Source organism: Hippoglossus stenolepis, chromosome 1, assembly GCF_022539355.2.
Source record: "Hippoglossus stenolepis isolate QCI-W04-F060 chromosome 1, HSTE1.2, whole genome shotgun sequence".
NCBI classification, from domain to species: Eukaryota; Metazoa; Chordata; class Actinopteri; order Pleuronectiformes; family Pleuronectidae; genus Hippoglossus; species Hippoglossus stenolepis.
The window spans coordinates 12,453,640-12,476,389 of NC_061483.1; the positions used below are offsets into that span (position 1 = coordinate 12,453,640).

General features: G+C 42.4%; 1 protein-coding gene across 12 annotated transcripts in view; it reads right to left on the reverse strand.

Annotated features, from left to right (window-relative positions):
• tjp1a (tight junction protein 1a) overlaps positions 1-22,750 on the reverse strand; it is a 102,700-nt gene that overhangs the window by 74,623 nt on the left and 5,327 nt on the right. For all 12 annotated transcript variants that reach the window (XM_035169378.2, XM_035169293.2, XM_035169097.2 and 9 more), the window contains exon 2: positions 6,336-6,549. In XM_035169378.2, coding sequence (XP_035025269.1) covers positions 6,336-6,549 — 214 coding nt within the window. The remainder of the gene's footprint in view (positions 1-6,335; positions 6,550-22,750) is intronic.

Genomic DNA, 22,750 nt, shown 5'->3' on the forward strand with positions numbered 1-22,750 from the left:
AGCTTTCTCTTTATTGCATCATATATCTACAAAAGTCATATTCACAGCCTCCACAGTTTGTGTGAGCATGTGCCTCTGAGCTTGTGTGAGCATGTGTGTGTATAGTTGTGTGTGTGTGTGTGTGTGTGCAGCCAAGACACCACTGCTTTGAAGGTTTGGCTTCCCCCTTCAAATAGAGTCTCACTTCTGTCAGTTTTATAATCACTGGATTATGGTGAAAATTGAGGCTTAAACTAAACTGTGAATTCAGGGAATCCTTACTCCACTTATATCCATATATCTGCCAACCACATCTGGTTAAAGGGATAGTTCACTGAAAAATGAAAATTCACTCATTATCCACTCAGCACTATGCCGATGGAAGGGTGGGGGAAGTGTTTGAGTCCACAAAACACTTCTGGAGTCGTAGAAGTAAACTGTGTAGCAGCCAAATCCATACAATAGAAGTAAATGGTGACCAAGACTTCAGACGTAATAAAACAACAGAAAAAACATAACATGCCTCCATAGTGCTCGTGTGGTGGAAGTGGCTAAGCTAGCGGACGTAGCTACACGATGGTGTGTCCGAGGGTCCGTGAATGCACCTTGTAGGAAGATATCAGTGGACTTTTAGGCTTAGAACACGCTGTAAATGACCTGGTTTCCAGTCGAATATTAATGTCGGGGCTTGCGGACACTTGGATGACACCACACGAGCAGTATGGAGGCATGTTGTGTTTTTATTAAAGTCTAAAGTTGGTCACCATTTACTTCAGTTATGTATCGGACTATCCCTTTAAGACACACACAGGGAGGTTCCAGGCAAAGCACGGGCACAGAGATATAATCACAGAGGCCCGTTTCAGCTCAGGTAAGATAAACGACTTGTATGTTGAATGTAATTTTGTCCTGTTGTGTCCTGCTGAGGGATGATGAAAGTGAGTTATAAGGTGTCTGTAGAGCCTCCCGTCTATCCAGGGGGAAATGTATTCATCCCAGCGGAGCATCCTGCATCCTCCATGTCTAACCTCCACACCCCCCTCTCATTCATCACTCCTTTTTGTAATCTCTCTTTTCTGCTCTCCCCGTCAGTCAGTCTTCGAGTGTCTGCACCCATCAACACGGCAGAGGACCTACAGGTCTGCCTCACCCAACCAAGTACATGATGAGGTTAATGTGTTCATTGTCCACAGGAAGTGGCAGTTCAACAGATTTTTACACATTTGGTATTTTACAAGAAGTAGTTCACAGAAACAAGGGTCAGCTGATATTCAATTGAATCTAACTACTTGCACCCAAGTACCTACAGTTTTGTTGCTGACTACGTGTTTGCAGAGTTCTTTTTTCCTTCATCATCAAGAATGTTTCAATGCCTGCTTTCATTCAAATGTATTACGATTATTTGTTTATCAGTGGACGTTCTCCTGTATAAATCTCAGTGTTTATAATACCAGTTAAATAGGATTGATTTTTACTGAGGTTGATCCTGTTGCTGTTAATAGGCTTTTTAGCCTGAATTAAACCAATTAGCAAGGTATCCAGTGGTGATGACATTAAACTGTATCAACAACAGTGTTCGGCCTGTTTCTGTTTTTTAATCTCGTCTAAAAACCATAAAATAATCTTCTTCTTTACCTTTTATCACTTTATCAACATTTCTCTCATTGTCTTTTCTTCTGAGTCCTTCAGGTGCACATGCACGCATGACTATGCTTGAGAAGATGTGCTGGGAATGCATGAACTTGTGTCCTGTACGCATGTCTATAATATATGCTGACATATATGCAGACTCATGTTTATACATTGCCTTGCTGCTGTGCATGCAGTAAACACGTAGGCATGCCTGTATGTGTGCATGTATACATGGTTAATTCTTTGTGGGTTTTTTCTCTGACATTGTAAATACATATATGTCCAGCGTATGTTGAGTATGAGAACATATAGAATACGACTGGTGCTTTAGTGCATGCATGTCAGTACTTAGATAGATGTATGTGTGGATAGTGTGTAGTTACTGGGAGCTGCAATCGTGTGTAGTTATTGGGTGGGGTTAGCTCGTCACAAATCACGTCTGATGGGATAGATTCATGCATGAATAATTCACGAAGGCACACAAGATTAGAACCTGAAAAATTTATATTAAATTGTTCCCAACGCTACAGTATTGATCAAATTTTTTTTATCTTGAACAGATGAGTTTAAGTTAGCTAAGGTTATTCAAACCTGACCAATGAAGGTGGCAAATAAATGAGAACATTCTAAACTGAATTGCATTATGTATTAGAAGGTACTGACCAATCTATATTTTGTCTGTTTTTATCCCCATTCACTTGTAATGGTCCTTAACAAACTTAAATTGAGAATTTCTGTGTGACCGGATCTATGACTCCCTTTCAGACCCTAAAGGACTAAATTCAGAAAATACATGGTTGTCAATCTAAATGTAAGTCTGTTTCTCATTTGAAATCTTTGTTCTGTATCCTTGTTGTTTTTTTTGGAAGGACCAAATGGAAAATTAAAGCCACGTGCAGCGAGATCTATCAGGAACCAAACTAGAGCCCAGCAAGTAAGACACAGAGCTGCGTCACAGGGTTCTCACCAAAAACAGGGATTTCTGACCTCAGCTGAAGGACTCACACTTCATACTTTACAGCAACACACACACACGCACTGAAAGAGATGTGTTTATCCTCTCACACTGTTGAAAAGAATCAATCCCTTGCTCTACAGTGAAGTGCACATTGGCAGCTACTTTGCATTAGAAGACAAATAGGGGAGAGGAGGGATCAGACAGTATTGAATAAATAGCAGCGGAAATCCCAGGGGGGTTCACCTAGTTTAACCACAGACTTTTTCTGCTTTCACGGTGCTGTTTTTGTCGCCCAAAAATATCTGCGAGAGACAGAAAAAGAAAACACTTCATCGTGAAACGGATCATTTCTTCCATCTATTATTCATGTGGCAGACTTAGACTCATGGCCATGTTGTGATCGGTCCACAGTAAAAGCTAATGTACGTGAGTAACATGCTCCGAGCAGCCAATATTGTTGCGAGGGCTCGCTGAGGTGAAATGGATAGTGGGGCTTTTTTTAGTCTGCATCTGTGGAGAAGGAGAAGGAGAGGCGTAATGGAGAATGCCTCAGAGTGAAACTTGGCAAATTGACCACATTTTAATATTGCACAAGATGAAACGTGCTGTATATGGACATATATTTATTGTTGGTACGTAATGTTGCAGCTAAAGAGACAAGGGTAGAAAGGATTCGGAGGAGGAAGGGGGGGTTTACTTCCGCGGGAATTCTCAAGTTCTCTTGAGGCTCCGTTTGAACACCATCCTGGCTGATGGATGCTCTTTAAAGATAAAACTGTGAAGCATCACTGAGACTCGGTTTCCAGCTCTGGCTCGTCTACAGTGATGCCTTTTTGCATTAGTCACATCAGAGACAGTTAGACGAGGAGGAATACAACTTGTACAAGAACAAATCACAAGTAAGAAAGCTGTCAGCTGCATATCTCTTTCTGTCTGAGATGCCTGAGGTGCCTTTTCTTCACCTATGGCAAAAAAAAAAATAGGTATCTTTAATTTAATCTTTAATGTATCTTTGAAAATGACAACAGCTGAATAGATTTTTCAAAAGTGTCTTAACCCATTGTAGGAATTGGTGCACAGATTTACTGATATTGCCAAACCAGTGAAAGAAGCAACACCAGAACAGAACATCTTTATTTACGCCAAAATGAGAAGGTATACGCAGGTTTTTTTTAACACCGGTAAACCTGCCGGAGGAATATGCCTTTTTTTCCCCATGCTGAGTCATGTTTGATGTCCCGAATCTTGCACAATACGAAGAAAGAAATCGCTGTTGCAGCTTGTTCCCAAAATATAAAAACGTTCATGGCTTTTACGCGCCAACACCTGGAGGTTCAATGTGCATCATAACATTGTGACTGAAAGGTGCAACGTCAGCGTCTGGACCGCCAAAATAAAGCGGAAGAAGCAGAAATTAGCGCAGAGTTGATAAAAAACGATGAGTGAATGCCGTTTGCCCCGAGTACCCAAGGTGCTAGAGAGTTTTTTGACCAGTGGAAAAGGGGCTTTAGAAATCCCTGTTTCATCATGTGAAATACCCACAACTTTTCTAACTTTTAAGGAAGACTGTGTTCATGTAAGACCCCGTCACGTACAGGAAAAGCTGATTGGAAAAATGTGTTTTCAGGGTCGTTAATATTACAGTATGTAGACCACCTCACAAATACAGGCCTGGAATTTAGTACACAAACTGAAATTACAATATGAATAATTAAAATAACAATTAAATATATTTTCCTCAAACTTCTCAGCTCTCGTTTTACCCCAGTAACAGCGTTGCTATTGTTGGATGCCGTACCCCCACCTTCCCACCCCTCGACCCACAGAGCTCCATGAGTGCTACAAGTTTTTGTTATTGTCGATGACATAACACCAAAGCCGCATCTAACTTTCATTCACCATCTGCCTCTGCTGCTCCGGCACCACCCAAACACTGCCGGTACTTCAATCACGTCTGAAAAGTTATGGGGGGAAAAATGAAATGATTTAGGCCAGATGACTCACTGTCAAGATTTATGCATCAGAGATCTCAAGGTTGTTTTGAGAATCTACGAGATATTTTCGCCTCTGTCTCAAAATTAGCAACTGACAGGAAACTTCACGCCAACAGTCAATCAAACTGACACTCTCGGTCAGGCAGACACAGAGGTGTGTGTGTGTGTGTGTGTGTTCCGTCTTTCGGGTTGGCGAGGCTGTGATGAACACGATCCTGACTGTCACCTACACCCAGCGACTTCCGCTGTCCACCTTCAGCCCTCCTTCACATCAATAATGGATTTACTTGTTTGAACTGCAAATTCCGCTTTTAAACGTAATCCTACCAAGTCCCTCTCTCTCCTGCGCTGACGATAGGCTGGCTGCTTTGAGGGGAAGAATAATGACTCCTAACACACAGACACACACACCAGGCAGCTCCCAATTAAGGCCAGCTAAAAGCACGCAGCACACACCCTCACAAACACACTCACACACGTACACACACCAACAGACCGTCAAGATGGAGAGGAAGAACGGGGGTGGACACGGAAACGTCACACTGTGAACATTTATTTAAGGAGAAATCTACAAAGGGTCAGGTCAAGACATAAAGAAAGAAGTGAGGGGACAGAGACACTCAGTAGTGCTGCTGTGCAGAAGAGAGATTTATCTGCATCTGAGTGCCCACCGCGCTCCCATGCCACACACACACACACACACACACACACACACACACACACACACACACACACACACACACACACACACACACACACACACACACACACACAAAAATATCAGCCTTACCGAGCATGCATTAGTAGCAAGTTGGCATGCTTTTACATCATAAACTGTTGGTTGCTTTCCCAAAAGCCACATCCCTCACAAACACACACACACATAGGTACAAACACATGCTTTCACACACACACACACACACACACACACACACACACACACACACACACACACACACACACACACACACACACACACACACACACACACACACAAGTACGCCTGAGATGACCGGTGGAGAGAGTGGGCCAAAGGCAGTTCTCAGCTGAATGGACAATCCCAGAGTTAGTAAGGGTTTTTAGGTCCAAGCAGCTTACCCAATCATTTATCAGATTAATACTTTTCATGAGAATAAACCAGTCATAGAGAGAGACATATGGAATGTGTTAAACGGTGCTCATCTGAAAACCAAGGAAATATTGCATAACCAAAGGTCATCCTGTGTGTAAATGTGTGTGTGTGTGTGTGTGTGTGTGTGTGTGTGTGCAGAGCTGCAGCTTGTGTAAATGTTGAATCTGAATGGATAAAAAATGTGACATTTATTGTTATCTGAAAATAATTAAATGTAATGTAATCACAGCTTACATTTAATAAAAGAATCATTATTAAATACTTTTTACAGATGAGGTTGTCATGTGTTGCAATTCCTTCCTGATTTAAATTGGAATATATCAAAGAATTTTTCGATAAATCAAAATGTGTTGAGAGATGAGAAAGGAATTGCAAATTGTTAATGACAGTGGAATAATAATTTAGAGTTTTTTTCTTTTATAAATGACAATGTTTTACTGGTTTCAGCTTCTTAAATTTTGAAAATGTAATTCTTTTTGAAGTCGCATGACAGTAAGCTGCATATCTTTGGGTTTTGAAGCCCTGTTCAAAACTCTGGAGTGTGGAAAAGAGGTCAGAGTGAACGTAGTCGTTATTTGCAGCCTGAGTATCTCAGTTTTCCTCCTTTGTTTGTACATGGTTAGTCGTGAGTGAGCCTTACATTGGCGTCAAGGAGATCCATGCTGTCCAGGCTCTTGCTGCGGTGAATGCGGCCTTTGATGCGACGCAGGGAGGGTTTACCCTGGCTCATGGGCAAGGAGAGGGTGGAGGTGGCAGTCATTGTCATAGCACCAGCGCCACCGGTAGCACCTGAAGCCCCGTCTGAGCAGCCGGGGTTGCCTGAAGGGGAAGCATCTCCATCTGAAGGGGTCACCCTGCAACGGAGAGACAAAGAAACAGAGGTGATGTTAATGTTTGAAGCCAAAACACCTTGATCACCCCCTGGTGGCTGGCTGTAGTATAGAAGAAGTAGAAAATCCTTTCTCTTCCATGTTAGTGGATGGGACATGTACAGAACTAAAAACTCAAAATACACATCATCATTTTTTTTCAAAGATGGGCGTTTTATGTAGTTATTATATCACTGATGTATATTTTCCCACAAAGTTTAATATTAGTTAGTTATTTGATGCTCTAAGAAAAGGGTGAAATGTCATGATTGACAGCCGAGACAGACACGCAATTGGCTGAGCTCCTGTTTTGGCCGGAGCTTGATACCATGGAGCCACTCTACGAACCCTACTGTTGAGATTCTGGCTCTAAATGATGTCATCATAGCTAAATACTGGGATATGTGGAGAGATGTCAGCCATCTTTATTTACAGGTCAATAGAGTAAATGTGTGTGCATGTAAATGTAATTTGTTTCATTTTATTTGACCTTAAGCTTTATGCTGTACAGAGAGTAATTCAGCTCCTATTTTTCAGTAATGACTTAAGTGACAATATTCCCACGGCTTTAATTGAGAGCAGATACATGTCAGAGACCTTTTCATATGTTTTGAACTCTTAACTGTCTCTGATGCTGTATTGCATGTGGGTTCAACCACATGACATAACCACTTCCATTAAATACCACAATGGCCAAGCTTTCGCCAAAGAACCGTCCACATCACACACACAGTGTGAGGAGGCACTGCTGCATATCTGAGGGAAAACATAAAGATGCCCGGAGGATGAAAGTGACATAACTTTTCTCTTGCTGTCTTTACTTTTTTAAAGGACATCCTCTCCTGTTGGCTGTAGGGCCATTCAAGCAAGTGTGAGTAATTAGGCTGAATGTCAGCGGGTAGCCTGCGAATGGAGAGTAGGTACAAAGCATCCACTTGTCTTCTATTATTAACCCACAATGAGGAGGCTTTGGTTCTTACATGCATGACTGCAAAGGAAGGGGATTTCCAGGGTAATTTAAAGTGAATTGTCAGGGAAACTGACGATTCATTGTTACGCTGACAATTTTCAATGGCATGGTTTTAAAAGCTTATAAAATACATAGAACAAAATGTCATTTTTTTAGTGTCTCAAGATGGGAAATATTTATAACTCCCACGAATGATTTGCAGACTGCTTGGACTAGCAGAATAAAACTGTTTTCAAATGTAAGTATAATCATATTAATACAACAACTAGCCAGGTAGAGATCAACAGAAAATCGATGAACCTTTCGGGTCAGTTTTCAAGCAAACATTTAATTATTGGGAAGTTTCAACTTCATAGATCTGAAATGTTAAGCTTTGATTACAAATCAAATATCTCAGGGTCAATTATTAGAAGAACAAAATTGTGAATAAAAGCTAATTATTTATGGAAATAATCATTGATTTGAGCTTTATAACAACCTCAGCTGTGTATTACATTCAAACATCACAGGACGAAGCCTTAGAAGGAGAAGATCTTTGTTGCACTTGAGATGGATCTTAATGACAAGTGATCGGCCAGTTTGAAGGCTTGTACGAAAGCATTAGATGGTGTTAGAGCTGACGACTCATGACAGTCCTAAGGAAAAAAGATAAACTTCTGTCTGGAGGTGGAGGAAGTGAACAAAGTAACACATTTTGATCCCCAGAAAGAGAGTCCACCAAGTTTGTTTAATAAAATGACTTCAATTTGAGTCGCCAAAAACCCAGTATGTAAAAAAAATGGATATGCTATATTTGTTCATATTTTAGGTCAATCATTTGCAAAGTCATATAACGACATAACGTAATTTAACAGCACATATACCATTGGCTCTATGTAAAGATGGAAGTGTCTTTACTTGCTCTTACTATCCAGAAATGAAGCCAAACTACGTATACCAGATATCAAAGCTGCCATCTTGCAACATGGCCGCTGTGCACACTCTTGAGAATCGTTGAGTTCCTCAGAGACATCGCGGGAATACAATAATGCTGATCACTACTTCCAGCATTGTCACAGCATTTATGGTAAGTTGGTTTTAAATCCAAATTTAGACCTTAAGCTCTGTCGATACATGTTGCTTTTTGCTTTCATGTCCACTGCAGGGTATGGATTTCAAAATGTGTGTATTGATAGATGGTTCAATACACACAATGGAGGCAGTCGTTCGATTACTAACTGCAAACGACAAACCTTTGTAAAAAGAAGCTAAAATGAAGGCAGTGTATTTAACTATATATGTTTCTGTTTTCACATTCCCTTTTCTGCAGCTGCAAATCTTGTTTTGATGTAAAAAAAGTAATAAAACCCGAGGCAGCTCAACAGCAGCTCAGTGTGTCTCGTACGAGAGCTGCATGGCGTCTCAGCAGAATAGTTCTCACTTAAGAAGAACAGCCCGGAGACCTGTTTTGTATCTGCTTTGATTCACACCTAATAGTTTGATTCAAAATAGTCACATGCCTGCTGATTTACTCTCTGGAGCGGTAGGCGCCGCGCCCCATGTTTCACATTCACTTCTCTTATAGGAGTTGAAAAGTACCATGACGGATTAGAATTACTCTTGATTTGTCAGTGTCAGCTGTCAATCATGATGTCTCACCCTGTTTTTTATTTAATTAAACGAATTAACGTCAAACTATTAAGAAAAAACGAGCACTTCATAAATCAGTGTGATGAGATCTACCTAGTTACCCACGACATATATTTAGATTTTTTTAGGCCCATGTCCCATCTATTAATGTGGAGGGGGCAGGATGCATAAACTATACTGCAGCCAACCACCAGGGCGACCATATTTATACAGAGTCATTGGTCTGTATAAAATTTCAAGGTGATCCATCCCGTAACTGAGATATGAGATATGACAAATGTTATCCTGATGCGTACCACCAATGTGGGTGCAGGTTCTAAATGTTCTATAATTAGCAATGTACATCGATGATGACATTCGTAAATTATAGTCTAAGAGCTATTGCACTTAATACGTAGTTATAGTCTCTTCCAGTCGCTGTCCTCTACTGTGACCTGTACTCAATGCATTTGTGTATTTATCACCAGCCAGGACACACACACAGAATCTAGAGGAGCCCCGTCACCGTCACAGTAATCCCAGTGTTGTTTCTACAAAGAGACTCAGTTCACACATCCAGAAGCAGCTTATGTGGCTCTGTGGGTTTTACCAACGCTGTTCCTAAGAATGAGGAGTGCTGACATGGACTGTATCTGTGTTACTTAAGGGGGCATACAACCTGCATTTCACTCCGCTTATCCTGCTCTAAGAGATGAAATCACTGAAGAGAAACTGAGAAACATGAAGTGTTCGGCTGAAGGATTTTATACATCAGTGCTTCCATGATGGTGTTTTTTATGATATGTGAGTAGTTTCTAGAAAAACATTAGCTGCCTCCGCCAGAGAGGTTATGTTTTCACCCCTGCCCCTTTGTTTGTTTGCTGGTTGGTTGGTTGGTTTGTTTGTCGGCAGGATTACACAAAAACTACGAAAAGGATTTTCCACTAAACTTGGTGGAAGGATTGGAAATGGACCAAGAATTAACCAGCTCTGGCTGCAAGAGAGAAAATTAGCCAAGCACAACCCAAACCCGACCCAGATTTTTTCGTCTTCTACGCTAGGTATATTGGCAGCCAACGTGACTGAACCCCAATAACATCTCAAAATTTCTGCGCAAACCCAGCCTCACTCATCATGAGCCAAGAGCTTGGGTCATTTCTCCAGATTACTGAAGTGATGTCACATGAGGAAATTCCTCATATTGACCATCTCCCTCTGGAGCCACAAAAGGGTTTTTCCTCATACGCAGTAGTACTCCCCAAGATAAACCGATTTTGTCCCCTTTAAGGTGGATACTTTTCATCCTTTGTCTCTCTCAGTATGTTACAGTTAAAAGACTTAAATCAACACAGATGTAAAACAGATATAACATTAGCCAAATCATGTGGGGGAAAAAAGACAGAAGCTTTTGTTGCTCTACAGTCTGGTCCAGACAGGCAACATAAACATCAGGCTACAAATATTGAAAGTAGAGCAGCAGAAGGAGCAGACGTGTGAATGCTCACTTGATGCTGACCGATGAATGATTCATCATCAGTGAAGCTGGCGGATTTTCAGGACGATATATTGAGCCGTGCGAGGCAGTGGATTAGACAGTCTGGCTGTCTGAGCAGACAGAAGTTGGTCTCACTTTTCACTGCCTCTGGAGAAATATGGAGAAACTCACAAACACGCTGGTGTGCTCTCACATACACAAACCCAAAGAACAAACAACAGACGACTCCGGCATCTTATAGCCCAAAAATAAAGAAATAACGAGGAACATTAGGCTCTGACTGCAGAGAGAAGTAAAGTTTATGAATATTACATGAGTCTTCAGCCCGAAATAGAGAATCTCCCTCCTGCCCTGGATTTAAGAGGTCATTGGCAAAGCTTTCCAGATTACCTCATCCCAGAATCCCAGGCAATGTGTAAACGTTACAGAGCCTAATTTTAGAAATAAAACATTAGTTGATTCATATATCTGCAAAGCAATAATTCAATCATAATATTGTTTTAAATAAAAACATAATTAAATTGCAGTACATAAAATGAATATATTTACAAAAATAATTAATGTGAAAAATTGTTGCACAACATCATTAAGAGATTATGAAAGTACATTTCTGACCTTGAAAAAAGCAGCTGATGAAACAATCTCACTGCTAGTGTGTCTTATTTTATATTCAGTTTTACATTCAAGGACACCAGATAGACCTGAGATGACTAATTGGTGAGGAAGTAAGAGAAAACAAAGTTCTCATGGAGTCTTTTCTTAATTTATTATATTTTAGCTAAGATATTGGATCATTTGTTGAAATGAAATCTAGAGGGAAAAGTCAATGTTTGGTGAAGCTGTTAGTAAAAAATGTGACCCTGATTACACACTGCTGTTTGTATGATGACAAAAGCCACTGGAAACTACTTGTCTTTAGCAATGCAGTGTAGTTTAAAAGGTTGTTATACTATATTATCTATTGTGTAAAATCTTCATCATACAAGCAGAAACTAAAGCTGTCAAGTAAATGAGTAAAAGCAGTTATTTACGTTCCACCACAGCAAGTTGTTAGCTAGCTATAAGGATAACTGCTCCCTATAGTCAGAGTGCTAAACCATTACAGTGATAATGTCTAATGTTTTCGACATTATCAAAGAACAGAATGATATGGTGGGGGTGGGAGGGGCCGCCATTCCTCAGCTTGCCAAGGGCACCGAAATTTGCAAGAGTCAGCCCTAATACAGTAATATATGTATTCTGTGGTTATGGTTCATTATGTAATCTGACACAATGATAAGGTGACACAGTATTGTGATAAGAGTTATATAAATATGTAAAATATACGAAAGCCTTACAAGCATAAACTTAATAGTGTATATTCAATCAAAGCCAAGCAGCTTTGAACATCTTCAGTCATCTGCAAAAAGGCCAGTTACATCTAACTTCAACATCTTAATACATAACTAAATTTAAACCAGTAAAATAATTTCCATAAGCCTATAGTCACCGGCTTTACTAGTGTGTGAGGGGTGGGGGTTGGGGGTTGGGGGCACAATGTGGCTATACAAGGCCACATTGTCCTGTTACCTCAGAGGTGTTATGACAGATCTTCAGATGGAGAGCACTTTGTGGAACAATTGCTTCCGCTTAGCGAGGACTACAGAGACAAGAGCAGGTGTGCTTCGTCCAAATCCTGACACCTCTCAGCAGCAAAGCTCCTGGTGTCTTACACACACACACACACACACACACACACACACACACACACACACACACACACACACACACACACACACACACACACACACACACACACACACACACACACACACCAAATAAACTGTATGATCCCCCTCACAAATGTCCCATCCTTTTCTAAGCAGGTGTCTCTTACAACTAGAGACTGACTGTGTTTTTCACTGTGTATTATCTTCATCTGCGTTTTATATCATGTCCAATAACAGTGGACTGTGTTCTGACCAAGAGTCCTGATGAGATGCCTTTCCATTCTGGGATTTGCCTTTGTTCGTATCTTCCAGCTCATCGGGGCGACTGTGGTGAATCCAAAATAGCTGCAACGACTTTTCCTCGTTACATTTCTATTTCTAGACCTTTTCAAAGAAGCTTTACCCCGCCAGTATGTTAGTCATCTGTTTTTACCTCCCTGTATAAACTCACACACTTGCCACGGCCACTGTCACACTGGCAGGAAAAGTTGGAAGAAAAAGATAAAAGAAGTGGAAAGCGAAGGAGGCAGGTGAACCGAGCAGGAAGGAGTGTGATGCTGCAGGGCAGAGGTGGAAGAAAAAGGGGCCGAACAGCACAAGGAGACAGACCATAATGCAATGGGACAAAGGACAGGGGGGCACTGTCAGCGTACATGGCTTGGAGGTCACCCCGACTGCTTCATGAAGCTTGACTGTTCTGCCGGAAGTGATGGCAGCTGATGAACATGCATCATTCTGCTAAAGGGTCGCCCGCCTACTTCAGGGGACAAGTGGTGACAAGAGGTGCATGACACATCCTACTTGATCCGGGTAACCTCATTGACCCCCCCCTAGTAGAAGAATGACACAAATGACTAATACCCTGGCCAGCTCAAAACGTCCTTAAAAAGGTCTGAGGAGGAAAAAAACAAGGACACACATTTCAAAAGCTGTTATTTACTAGTCGGGGTCTGTAAGCCCTTTAAAAGCCACCTGGGCAGAAGAGGCGGGGACAGAAAATCTGTGGCAGGATCAAGACTCTGATTAGGCCAGACAGGCCTGACAGATGGACAGACCAGATTAGGCATATACGTGCATCAAAAAAGACGGGACAACGGTCATGTCCGAGCGGTGTATGACCCCTGCAGAGAGGAAGTCAACAAACACGACTCTCAGCTCTCTCTCGGCTCCGTAGCTTCACCTACACTGGCTGACAAACAGGGATGGAGCTTGTTCCAAATAACAACAAATCAAACGTAGGTCATGGAGGTCATTTATGTTCTCGTAAAATATTCCACAATCAAGATTTAGAACAGGTTACAAAACTCTATCTTATACAGAAGACATATCAACCCATTCCACTGACAGTACCAGCCCCTTTTTCATTTGCAGACATAATCTACTTCACTACTTTATAATATTGTAATATAATATATGTGTGGAGTCTGCATGTTCTCCCTCTGCCTGCATGGGCTTTCTCCAGGTACTCCAGCTTCCTTTCACAGTCTAATGTCATGCAGATTGGGGTTAGGGTTAATTGGACAAACAGCTTAGATCTATTGCATTGTGTGCTTGCCTTGCAATTTGCTGGTGACCTGTCCAACGTGCACCCTTCCTCTCGCCCAAGTCAGCTGGGACTGGATCAAGCTCACCCGTGACCCTCGAAGGATGAGCGGCATAGATAATGAGTGGATGGATTATCAATAACCAAAAATGAATAGCCTCAATTATGTTAGAGCCCATTAATGGTCACAGTGACGACCCTCTCATTCTGCCTGCCGGTGTACCTTGCTCTGTGCTGGTGGGTGGAGCTACAGCCACCTACCTGCCTAGGTGGGCCTTCCCAGAATGCATATAAGTCTGCTCTTCTGGGAGTGTCTCTCTCTCTCAGCAGGGCCTGCTGCACCAGCCTGAACCTGGATCCTTTGTTTGGTTTGCTGCACTAACAAACACGCATCACACGATATTCTCACTCATCCACACACTTCTGACACCACTGATGCCCTTCATACTAACACACCTCACAAGTTAGGAAATATGATGTTTGAGTTCAGTTGAATAAACTACTTTGACTGGTCGATCTGTGTGATCTCCTTTGTTGCCAGCCTTGAGTCAGGTGGTAACAAATGGGCTGGTCCGGGATCGGAAAGGAGTAGTATTGTAAAGTGGTAAATGTAACTTTTGTTAAAGGAGTTTTCCACACAGATGTTTGGTTAAATTGTAGGTTCCTGAAACTGCTGGCAGAGGTAAGGGCTGCTAAGTTATTTGGAACCCTTATTTCCTGTTAGGCATAAGCAATGAGGGGCACTAGTTGTCTCTCATTGATCCTTTTGTTTTAGTTTGTTGTTTTTGTGCAGTAAGTGGTTAGAGCAGTTGCTCGGGGCACTACCATGACTGACTAGGTGATTTTCAGCGTGCTGAAGGTTAACCGGTTACTGGGCTTTGTGCTTAATCTATCCTGCCACTAACCTGCATGAAGTCTAGGATGAGTTACTCAGCTAGAACTGGTTAGGCAGCTAGTCAGAGGAAGGGGTTCCTTATTTAAAGCAGCCTGTCACCCTGTTAGTTAGTAGTGGAACACCTTGTATTAGTTTGTAGTAATTGCTTGTTTGATAAGTGCCTCTAGGTGGCAGGGAACTGGTGAAATGGCTTCCATTGACGACTTTGTTCAGTCTCCAAGCGATGAGTTGCTAAACTCTTTCAAAAAGATCAGCTCGTGAAAGTAGCTGAGCATTACGATGTTGAACTTCCAAAAAAGTTAAATAAAGATGAATTGTTGGCCACATTGAAGCACAAATTAGTGGAGAAAGAGGTTCTGCCTGTCTTAGTGGGAGTTTAAAAGCACCGGAAGAAATGGATAGTGTTTCAGATGTAGCCTCCCAGGTAACTGGGCCAGTTAGGATGTCCAAAATGGCTCCTGTTTTGACTGGACTTGGGTTTACATTTGAGCAACAAAGAGCTTATCTTGCTACAACAGCAACAGGAACATCAAAATACCCTGGCATTAGAAAGATTAAGACAAGATGCCCATCTTCGGAGGCTGAACTAGCCCATGTTCAGGCAAGACAACAGTTAGAGTTGGAGCGATATAAGTTGGAGCTTATAAGTGAAGGAAAGCTCCGGCTAAGCCACAGAAGTTTGGAGAGTCAGATTGGTTATTCCTCATATTCCGCATTTGATGTTGCTGTCAACTTACGGTTAGTTCTAAGTTTAATGAAAGGGACCCTGACATTTTCTTTGTGTTGTTTGAACGTTTGGCAGAGGCACGAATTGGTCGGACGCGGAGCGTACCTATTGCTTCAATGTGTGCTCACTGGCAAGGCCCAGAGGCTTTCAGCCTTGAGTGTTACTGATAGTGGTATCTACCAGTTGGTTAAAGCTGAGGTACTTAGGACATATGAATTGGTACCGAAGCTTATCGCAGCGATTCAGATTACTCAGAAAAGAGAAGCAGTCTCACACTGAGTTTGCTCGTGAGTTATCCACTCACTTTAATCGCTGGTGTGCTGCTTCTCAGGTTAATACTATGGAGGATCTTCAAGAACTAATCTTGCTGGAACAGTTCAAAAATACTTTGCCTGACCGTGTTGTTACCTACATTCAGGAAAAGCAAGTAAGCAGAGTTACAGATGCTGCTAGATTGGCAGATGAGTTTGTCCTGACCCATAAAGGTTTTTGGTGACAACCGTGGTCGGGAGACTTGCTCCCGAGGAGCATTGTTGGAGCTAACTCCGGTAAGTTTTGGTTAGAAGGACAGAAAGGTTTTCAGGTAAAGCAGAGCATGGTTTACGGGAAAGCTGGACCCAAATCGGTCTGTAATTACTGTCATGGAAAGGGTCACTGCGAAATGAGTGTCCAATGCTGAGGAAAATATCAAAGCCTGTTTATTTCGAAAACCATCTCGGCTGCTGTGTCTCTTCGTCCAAGAAAGGAGCCGTGTCATTGCCGTGCAGGCACACACTAAACCGCCTCATTAAAGTCAAAATTGAGGTTCCGGTTGGGCTCAAGAACAGACAAGTTCCTCTGCTAATGAAGACGTTGATCCTGGTTATGCTGCATTTGTGTCTAATGGTTATGTCTCACTGGTCGGAGTGAGAGGAAAGTACCTGTCAAAATATTAAGAGATTCAGGGGCTCTGGACTCATTTATTGTGGAATCTGTGTTGCCATTCTCTCCTGAGACCAACATTGGTTCCAGTGTTGAGGTCAGAGGATGGGTTTAACGGTCTTCTCTCTCCTCAGCATAAACTGACACTAGTGTCAAATCTGGTGCAAGGTGATGTGATCATGGGAGTGCTCCTTTGCCTATGGGGAGTGCAGGTCATCTTAGGAAATGACCTGGCTGGCAGTCGAGTGTGGCCTGATGTGCCAGTGGACACTATATCCTCCCAGGTAGGAAATTCTGAGTCCCTCAAAACCCTTCAGTGGTACTTCCCACCTGTGCAGTGACACGCGCTACGAGCCGTGCCAGTGGGGATTCCTGTTTTGAAAATTCTGATAAGAAAAGAGAGTCCGTATCTTTGTGCCTGCTTTCCCTTGCCTGTGTCTTGCAGTGACCTGGGAAAGAGCAAAGATGACCCAACACTTCATGCTCTGTACAACCAGCTTCTTCCTGATGAGGAGGTGGAGAGTGCAGCCCATGGTTATTTTCTCCAAGACGGCCTGTTGGTGAGAAATGGGTTCCCAGGGAATGTTTATGGGGAGGAAACTTTACAAATTGTTCGCCCTCTAGTGTAAGACTCACTGTACTTCAGACTGCTCATGATGGCATTGCAGGTCATTTAGGGGTAAGAAAACCTATGATAGAGTTAGGAGACATTTTTACTGGCCTCTTTTGAAAAGAGACATTTCTGTTTTCAAAAACTTGCCATGTATGTCAATTGACTGGAAAACCAAATCAAATAATTAAGCCTGCCCTCTGTATCCCATTCCTTGCGGAACAACCATTTGAGCATCTGATCATTGACTGCGTTGGTCCCTTGCCACGATCCAAAGTTGGTAGTAACTTTGTTCACAGTGATGTGTCAGGCTACACGCTATCCGGCTGCCTATCCTAGAAACATTACCACCAAGTCTATTTTGAAAGCTCTGACACAGTTTATGTCTATTTTGGTATCCCAAAATTATTCAATCCGATCAAGGGTCTAACTTCACTTCAAAGTTGTTTGCAGAAGTGCTGAACCAGTTAAAAGTCGAACATTCTCAGTCCAGCGCATACCATGCCCAGAGCCAGGGAGCTCTAGAAAGGTTTCATCAAACGTTGAAGTCCTACTCCGTGCTTATTGCACTGAGTTGGACCGTGACTGGGAGGAGGGATTACCTTGGCTGATGTTAGCTGCCAGGAGGTGTCCCAAGAGAGCTTGGGTTTAGTCCCAATGACCTGGTCTTTGGTCACACAGTGCGAGGCCCTTAGCCTCCTGCACAGTGACTGGCAAGCCAAGGAGCCCCCAAAAACATAATAGATCATGTAAATGGTTTCAAACTGCGGCTTTATCAGGCTAATAAAATGGCGAGAGAGAACTTACAGGCAGTTCAAAATAAAAGAAGAGTCTGCATGATCTGCGGAACGCGGAATTTAGTACTGGGGATCAAGTTCTGCACTTTGCCTTTAGTTGGCTCTCCTTTCCAGGCTAAGTTCTCTGGCCCTTATACCGTGACCGAAAGTGTCGACCTTAATTATTTAATCTCGACCCTGACCGGAAGAAGGCTGTGCAGTTGTGTCACATTAATTTGTTAAAACCCTACTTTGCTCGCCTCCTGTGCCAGGTCCTGGTCGCTTTCATCTGTTGCTGCAGCAGTTCCAGTGGGTCCTTCAGCGCCACCTCTTGATCCGACAGGAGAATTGGAGGATGAGTGTTATACACCAGATGATGGCATGTTGAAAGGGCGTCTTAAAAACTCGAGTCACTTTCCAATCTTGATGCAATATTGAATCATTTACCTGAACCAAAGCGAACAGAGTTGGTAAATATTATTAAGGGTTATCCTGCCTGTTTGCAGATGCACCTTCTCGTACTCATCTTCTTGAGCATGATATTGACGTGGAGAGGCCCAGCCAGTCAGACAACGCTTTATCGTATGTCTCCAGATAAAAGAGAGCATTTAGAAGCAGAGGTCAAATATATGCTGGAAAATAACATTGCTGAGCCATGTGCATCTAGTTGGTCTTCCCCATGCTTACTTGTAAAGAAGCCAGATGGTACGTTTAGACCATGTACGGATCTCCGAAAGGTGAATCAGGTGACAAAGCCAGACTCATTTCCACTCCCACGATGGAGGACTGTGTGACCAGGTGGGCTCTGCAAGTTTGTCAGTAAGTTTGACCTACTTAAAGGCTACTGGCAAGTTCCTTTAACTTCAGAGCTAGGGAAATTGCCACCTTCATTACATCCAGTGGGTTGTATTCTATACAGTTATGCCGTTTGGGTTACGTAATGCCCCAGCCACCTTCCAGCGCCTAATGAACAAGGTGGTGTCAGGATTGTGGGCTGCGCTTGTATTTGGATGACGTGGTGATTTACAGTGACACATGGAGAATCATCTTCAGCGCATTCAGGCACTGTTTGACCGTCTGACCTGGGCTCGTCTGACCATTAATCTGGCAAAATGTGAGTTTGCTAAGGCAACAGTAACGTACCTGGGAAGGTAGTTGGCCAAGGGCAGGTGCGCCCACTAAGAGCAAAAGTATTGGCAGTTGATCAGTTTCTGTTCCGACAACCAAGAAAGAACTCTCTCGTTTCTTGGGTATGTTGGGGTACTATCGTGGGTTTTGTAAAGATTTTCCACAGTGGTTGCCCCACTCACTTTCTTCTTAGCCCAAAGGTTAAGTTTGAGTGGTCTTTCGCTTGTCAGGAAGCTGAGTCTGCCAAGACGTTGTTGTGTTCTGCCCTGTCCTTGCAGCCCCGCAGATGGACCAGCCATTCTCGCTGTATACTGATGCTAGTAAGGTGGAGCTGGTGCGGTATTGATGCAGGCTAATGAAAGCGGCGTTGGCTGCCCGGTGAGTTTCTTTTCTAAAAAGTTCAATTCACACCAGTTAAACTACTCAATTATTGAAAAGGAGGCACTGGCACTCATCTGGGCATTGAAACACTTTGAGGTTTATGGGGGGTGGAGTAAGACCTTTAGTGGTGTACACGGATCATAATCCCTAACCTTTCTCCACTCACTCCAAAACCCAAATCAAAGGCTTAGTTGGTGTCTTTCCTTCAGCCATTTCATTTAGATATACGACATGTAAAAGGAACTGAAAATACGGTGGCCGATGCCATGTCCGAGCTATGATTGTAAGTTAACTTGTGTTTTGGTCCCTGCAGGGTCTCCTTCTGTCTGTTCTGGTTTTCTTCTCTCTTAAATTGCTTCTTAAGGTACCAAAGTTGCAGAGGGGAGTCACAATGCTCAGGGAGAGATTGCCTGCAGGGGTACAGACATTCACAGGTTAACAGTAATATGCCTAATTGTGTTTAATTAAAATCTGTAGTATTATATGTTGGTTTAGTTATTGAACAGGTAGTCGTTAGTATTTGCCAACTTTGGGATCCAAGGAGGACCCCATCTTAAGGAGGGTGTGACGACCCTCTCATTCTGCCTGCCGGTGTACCTTGCTCTGTGCTGGTGGGTGGAGCTACAGCCACCTACCTGCCCATAGGTGGGCCTTCCCAGAATGCATATAAGTCTGCTCTTCTGGGAGTGTCTCTCTCTCTCAGCAGGGCCTGCTGCACCAGCCTGAACCTGATCCTTTGTTTGGTTTGCTGCACTAACAAACACGCATCACACGATATTCTCACTCATCCACACATCTGACACCACTGATGCCCTTCATACTAACACACCTCACAAGTTAGGAAATATGATGTTTGAGTTCAGTTGAATAAACTACTTTTGACTGGTCGATCTTGTGTGATCTCCTTTTGTTGCCAGCCTTGAGTCAGGTGGTAATAATAACTCTGGCGGGCAGAGGAAAACAAGGAAAAACAATAAACTTGAGATTTCTGTCAGAGAAGAGTGGACCCCCCTCCGCTTTGTCCTTCTCTATTTGTGGGCCGGCAGTGATGGATTCCATCTTGTCAGCCTCCTGTGAGCCCCTGTGACAGTCGAGAGTCACCAGAGGCCGAGAACGTGTGACTCACAGATTCTAAAAGTCATTGCTGCTCCGCATCTGACTCTGGCCGGAGACAATGAGTCTCTGATAGACCTCTTTTATCATCACTGCCGCCAACAGGCTGTTTAAGTGCTCATCACCAGACCCAGAGTTAGGCTCAACACGAATACAGACTGCTGTCAGACTCAAGCCGGGATTCATTGGTTCAGTACTTCACTACAAAGAGAGTAACATAAGGAAAACTATTAAAGGGCAAAACATCTTGAATATAGTAAGTGTACATTTGTACCAAGCCATAACAGGAAGGTGCAGATGGTTGTTTGGTAAAAACGTTACAATTCAGCATTGGTACATTTTAGTCAGAACCATACTTAAAACAAGAATCCTGCCGAGCATTTGATGCCAACATTCAATCAAGGTTTCAGTACTTGACTCAGTTCCCCCACTAATCAACAATTATTTAGGTTGGATTCCCTGCTCTTCAATAATTAGGAGTCTAATTCAATGGTGCCTGAAGAATGTACAGTGAGAAATGCAAAAAAAAAAAATGCTTCAGCAGTGTGTGTTTGTCACTCACTGTCTACTCAGGTGCTTTACAGTGCTAGCTAGTAGCCCTTCTACAGTATATATAGTTTCCTCTGTAAATAATAACAACATGCAACAAAGTCCTAACTATGTCTGTAACTATGTCTGAACATAACTGACACTCTGTCTTTGTTCTCGTGTACATTATTCACCGATTGCACATTTCAAAACTCGATTTTGACGTGAAGGGCTGGATGTAGGGCTTCTATGGAATGAGATTTAACAGTGTGATAACATCTAAATCAATGCTGCCACAATGTAAAAGTTACATTACACGCAAGAGTCATGCATTATAAAGGGTTACGTAAAGATGTAGTCAGGAAAATGTGCTAAAAATATTTGAAGAAAAAGTTATACTATTATATATTTTATTATTACATTAGATTTACATGGGATTTAGATTATATTACTCCTGCTTGATGTAAAATCAGGTTTTTACTGATGTAGTTGGTTGAGGTGGTACTATTTTGATTTATTTTGTATCCAATGGCAACTAATTATTAACTTCTTAATGAAATAATTTGTTGATTATTCTATCAATTAATCGATTGATTGTTTGGTTTTGAAAATAGTGACAAATGCCATCACCGTGCTCAAAATAGTTGCCAGAACTGGTAGAACAGTGCAGTCAGAGTGATTCTGTCTGAACCTTGAACACACACTCACTCACTTATGTCAAACCCCCGAGCTGGGATAGTTTGTGTGTGTGTTTCTTTATGGGGTCAGCTTGAGGTCGGTGTGTGTCTGTTGGTAAGTCTGAAGTAACCGAATTGACAGACAATGCAGACATAGCCAGGAGCCGGAATGATAAAAATGATTTTGTTCGGGAAGTCTATGATCGACATTTAAACTGTCACAGGTTGTTTTCATTAGAGATTAAAGTTGTAAATGGTTTAACAAATTTTGGCTCACTGCATATCCGTCAATCAGGACAACCCCACGCTGCTTTTTGGGATGTCCAAAGTAATCCCAGGCAGCTGACTTAAATGCTTTTTTTGGGGATGGAGATTGAGGATATCAGTCTTGCTTCTCTCTGCCATTTTCTTTGCTACATGTTTGTGTGTGTGTGTGCGTGCGTGCGTGCGTGCGTGCGTGCGTGCGTGCGTGCGTGCGTGTGTGTGTGTGTGTGTGTGTGTGTGTGTGTGTGTGTGTGTGTGTGTGGTGTGGTATTGACAGGCAGTTGATGAAATGGTATACCCTCAAACTGGTATGCCGCTGCAACCCTAGCTGGGTGATAGGACGAATATGGCCTGTTGAGCAGCTTTATGCCACCTTAAATCAACAAAGTGATTTCCACTAGATGTCTCACTTGTAAAACACTGTCTTCCTAAACTGAGTTGTACAGGATAAAATAAATTCCCATATAAATTGTTTTAGCATTAAACTGTAGAAACTCAACAAAGTAAATCCTAAGGAAAGAGGTATTTCTTCTTCATAGTTATCATTATCAAAATCCGACCTGAAAAGTTATCACTGACTGCCCAAAACCATAGACATAAACACACAGACACACTTTAACTCACACACCCACACCAAAAAACATAAAACACACACCACAGGATGCTCGGTGAGTGGGTGGGGGTAAGGGGGTTAGCCACGAGTCAATAAACCCTGTGTAATCTGTTCCCTTTAGTGGCATAAACCATCTGAGAGGAGATTACAACCGTTCTGCCAAAGTAAGAACATGCAAATTCCTAATGGACAGAAAAACTGAATACAAACACATACACACACACACAC